The 4,535-nt window shown below is 50.7% G+C and overlaps 3 protein-coding genes across 3 annotated transcripts; all 3 read left to right on the top strand.

Moving 5' to 3' along the window:
- Nucleotides 1–172: 172 nt before the first annotated feature.
- Nucleotides 173–565, top strand: ACA1_307020 (uncharacterized protein; the record flags this gene model as incomplete). The annotated part of the gene is made up of 2 exons (XM_004338451.1): nucleotides 173–375; nucleotides 403–565. 2 exons carry the CDS (start codon nucleotides 173–175, stop codon nucleotides 563–565), a joined length of 366 nt encoding a protein of 121 aa, XP_004338499.1.
- Nucleotides 566–2,385: 1,820 nt separating this feature from the next.
- On the top strand, nucleotides 2,386–2,811 carry ACA1_307010 (uncharacterized protein; the record flags this gene model as incomplete). Its single annotated transcript, XM_004338450.1, has 2 exons — nucleotides 2,386–2,501; nucleotides 2,625–2,811. 2 exons carry the CDS (start codon nucleotides 2,386–2,388, stop codon nucleotides 2,809–2,811), a joined length of 303 nt encoding a protein of 100 aa, XP_004338498.1.
- Nucleotides 2,812–3,521: 710 nt separating this feature from the next.
- Nucleotides 3,522–3,945, top strand: ACA1_307000 (uncharacterized protein; the record flags this gene model as incomplete). The annotated part of the gene is made up of 2 exons (XM_004338449.1): nucleotides 3,522–3,674; nucleotides 3,736–3,945. The coding sequence occupies 2 exons, from the start codon at nucleotides 3,522–3,524 to the stop codon at nucleotides 3,943–3,945; spliced, it is 363 nt and encodes a 120-aa protein (XP_004338497.1).
- Between the last annotated feature and the right edge of the window lie 590 nt (nucleotides 3,946–4,535).

Here is a 4,535-nt window from a genome sequence, read left to right as displayed (position 1 = left end):
TGAACAGCTACACGCCAAGCTGATAGTCTTGCTCTGCGTCCTGGGCATCCTGTGTGTATCCACTGCCACCCTCCCATGCTTCAATGATGTCCAAATTGAGGAGGTTGATGGAAAGTGCGCCCTCATTGTCCTGGTGGTTGGTTATAAAAACGACCACTTTGGTGAGGGCAACATGGTGCACATCTTTGAATGCATGGTCCAACACTACTGCCCAGTGGCCATGTTCATTGAGTGGAAACACCACACCATGAACATGCAAACCCATGTCCAAGACTGTTGCATTGTCTTTGAAACCAGTCTGCCCTACCTCAAGCTCTCCCTGGGGAGATGTGCAGCCATCCTGAAGGGTGTTGCAGCAGAGGTGGGTCTTGACATGTGGATCTTCATGGCATGAATGTTCAGGAAATTGGGGGTCATGGCAGGCATCAATGCTGCTATTGAACCTGACACCATCTTCTGTCTTGGTGGGTGGCACAACCCCAACATGTTCTGGTGCCACTATGTGACCAGAACAATTCTGAACATGTTTACTGACATGCTCTTTGATGTTGACAACCTCAGGTAAGACAACTCAGAGTTGGACAATGGAGAGGAATGAGCTGATGCTTCTGTACACAACAAGTGGAAGTGTCCTCTGACTTGAAGGTAACTCATTTACTGGTAATAAGAGTTATCAAGAGGAGGAGGACACTTCCACTACCTACATTCTGTTGGAGGGTCAGCAGCAACCCAACCTACACCACCAAAAGTTGTCTAGGCACTTTTGGTTGAGTGGTTATTTCCCAACATGGTAGCAGAGGATTGTGAGTTCAATTCTGGCTAGCGCCTGTCACTCATTTGAAAATCCACCCATTATCCCCCCACCGAAGACAGCATCACCTGGGGCCAAAGCACCTCACAGACAGGTCGCTGGATCAATGCCCACTTCAGGCAACACTCAGTATGGTTGGCTGGATTGCCACTGAAGGGGCATGTTGGAGGGTCAGCAGCAACCCAACCTACACCACCAAAAGTTGTCTTACCAGGGGTAACATAGATTACCCCCTAGCGGGAGAACACTTCTGTTCTGTTTAATCTTTATTTATTATTTCTTTCAAGTCTGTTACAATGGAACCAAATAAAAGAGATTAAACACAATCCCTGTATTCATCCTTTTTTCTCCATGTCACTCATGTATTGTGCAGACTAGCTGTACCACTTTGTCAATGAATGGCCTGGATCAAACCCAGGTGTCAGCCTCAGGAGGGGATGAGACGCTCACCCTCCTATGCAACCTGACAACAATGCTTTCATGCATGGCCCCTGAACTGGGCCAAGAGCAACTGAACCTGTCTTGCAGGGGAGTGGGACTTGCCTACCTACTCTGCATGGAGGAAGAAGGTGAGGAAGAAGAGGAGGAGGTCAATGATGACAACCCCAATGCTCCCCCTTGTCAAGTGACTTGGTTCAACTTGACCTGAGGAATGACAATGTCAAAGATGACTTCAACAACATTGAGTGATCCTGTTCCAGGATCAAGCTGGGAGCCCCATGCAGCTTCCCCAAGAGTGACAGCGCTGGCTTCAACAAAGATGACTGGCTCCACATTGGACACCTATGTTGCATCCACAAGGTGACCAAGGTCGCCATGAGACTCACCCTGCTGGTGTGTCAACGCCACCAGGCTGCCTACAATGAGCTCAAAGACATCATGATGGCCCTCCTCTTCACCATGCACCTCATCCTGGATGCTTGTGACAAGATCTGGGTGCACAGGCACCACAGAGAGGAAGCCTTCAATGCCTTCACAGTCCTCAAGAATTTGTCACTCACCAGTGATCACCATCAACACCTCATCAACGTGATCACCATCTCTGGCCTGGGTGGCTGACATGACCAGGTCCAGAAGGCCAGCCATGTTCAACAGCCACAACATTCTGGCTCCACCCCAAGAGGCTGTGGCTGCAGCAACTTCAAGACTTGCCCCTACAACTCCAACACTACTTCAAGAGGCCACAGTGCTGGTGCAGGCGCCCACCATGATTAGTGAACGCCAAGGAAGGTCCACCACCGCTCCCCTGGGCAGTGGAGGACCTACCAGGTGGGCAAAACGTTCCTGTCAGGGCATTTCTACCCAACCTACAGGCATGGAAGGAGGCAGGCGTGTCCATCACCATCCTATGGTGGATACATCACAGAGTCCCCCTCCCCCTATGGTCAATTCCAAGACTCTGCATCATTCTGAACCATCACCTCACCATAGCCCAACAGCTATGGGTGAAGGAGGAAATTGAATGGCTACTCGATCTCCAGGCCATTTGGGTGCTCACCAGCAATGAGCCCCTGATGTCCTCTCTGATCAGTGTCATTCAGAAGAAAAATGGGAAGTTTTGATTGATAATTGACATGTGCTTCCTGAATGACTACATTGAGCTGCCCAAGTTCAAGTATGAGGGGCTCACTGAACTATCACAACTTCTCCAACCCAGTGACTGGCACACAGCAATCAACTTGAAGGACAGGTTCTTCCACATACCCATCCTTCCAGCACACCAACATCTCCTGGGCTTCTCATGGGCAGGGTGACACTATGCCTACTGAGTCCTGCCATTCAGCCTGTCTGTGTCCCCCTGGTTCTTCACCAGGTTCATCTGTGTGACTGTTTGCCACCTACACTTGATGGGCATGAGGGTGATGGCCTACATGGATGATCTGTTCATCATTGGCCAATCCAAGGTCAAAGCCAAGCAGGCAGTGGAGCTCACCCAGCAAGTGCTGAAGAGCCTTGGCTGGGTCATCAACACTGAGAAGTCATCTTTGCTGCTGTTGTAGGTGATGGAGTTCCTTGGAGTCCTGGTTGACACCATGGACATGCCAAAATTTCACTCACACTCTGCCATGACATCAAGCGCCTACTCCACCTCCACGACAGGGAGGGCAAGGTGCCAGTCCATCGCCTGGCCACCATTGTTGGCCAGGGTGTAGTGATGATGAAAGCAGTCCTTCTGGCCAAGCTGCTCCTCTGCAACACACACCACATGATAGCCACGCAGAAGAGCTGGAACAACCAAGTCCAACTCTAGACCATGGCAGTGCAGGACCTCAAGGAGTGGCTCCACAGGCTCCTGTCATGGGATGGGAACCTGACCCACCTACGCCCACATGATGTCTCAATCAACACTGACACCTCCCTCACTGGCTGGGGAGTGACTTTGTCACAACCAAGCCTTATGGCCACCAGCTGGTGGTGGAGGCAGGACAGGCACATCAATGAGTACAAGATGTGTGCTGTCCTGAAGGCACTGAGGACGTTTGGTCCCCACCTCACAGGCAAATCAATACTCATGTGGTGTGACAACATGACAACAGTTGCCCACATCAACAACATGGGCAGGCGGTGCCAGAGGGCCAACCTTGTCATGTGGAAAATTGTCATGGTATGCCATGACAACAACCTCCAACTTGCCACAATCCATCTCCCTGGCAAGGAGAACAAGAACACCAACCAGCTCAGTCATCTCCACCCACACCATGAGTGGAAGATGAACTGCTCTATGTTCCTGGCCATCAACAAGAAGTGGGGTCCCCACACCATCAACCAGATGGCCACCAGCCACAACACCCAGCTCCCACACTACCACTCCCACTTCTTCAAACCAGGGAGCACCACCACCAACTGCCTTGTCCAGGACTGGGTACAGGAGAACAGTTGGGTGGCCCCACCAATCACCCTCATCCCTCAAGTGCTCCAGCTAGTTCAAGCACAGGGCGCCACTGCCACCATCATCGCCCCAATGTGGAGCAGGTGCCACTGGCGCCAGGACCTCAACGACCTCACAATCAACATGCCAATCCCACTGCACACATCAGAGGAGACATTCCTCAGTGAGCATGGGACACCAGAGCCACTACACAACTGTAGATGGCGCTGGGCGGCCTATTGGATGTGTTGGATCTGTGGCTTAACCACCCACCTAGGAGGATGGCACAGCACTGAGACCTTCTGGTCACACTACATGGTGCACCAGGTCCCATGCTCCTACACTGACCTCCTTTTTGACACTGGCCAGGACTCCAGTGATGACAATGAAGCACCTTGGGAGTAACAGAACAGAAGTGTTCTCCTGCTAGGGGGTAATCTAAGTTACCCCTGGTAAGCAGGATTATCCTGTAGGGAGAACACTTCTGTTACCACCCACCCTCACCACCCTCATGGCTAGTGATACTACGATGTGGAGAAAAAAGGATGAATACAGGGATTGTGTTTAATCTCTTTTATTTCTTTTCCTGGTTCCGTTGTAACGGACTTGAAAGAAATAATAAATAAAGATTAAACAGAACAGAAGTGTTCTCCCTACGGGATAATCCCGCTAGGCACTTTTGGTCGAGTGGTTATTTCCCAACACGTTCCCTCCCGCCTCCCCAGCTCGGCTCACCAACTCGAAAGAAGAGAAGAGCCCCGTTCCGGGACTTGTTTTACTATTTAATTATTTTATTGTTGTAGACATAACAAATAAAATAAATAGTAAAACAAGCGGAAGTGTCCTCCTCCTCTT

The sequence above is a fragment of the Acanthamoeba castellanii genome (assembly GCF_000313135.1).
Source record: "Acanthamoeba castellanii str. Neff unplaced genomic scaffold scf7180000083670, whole genome shotgun sequence".
NCBI classification, from domain to species: Eukaryota; Discosea; order Longamoebia; family Acanthamoebidae; genus Acanthamoeba; species Acanthamoeba castellanii.
This window is presented reverse-complemented; position numbering and strand designations above follow the sequence as displayed.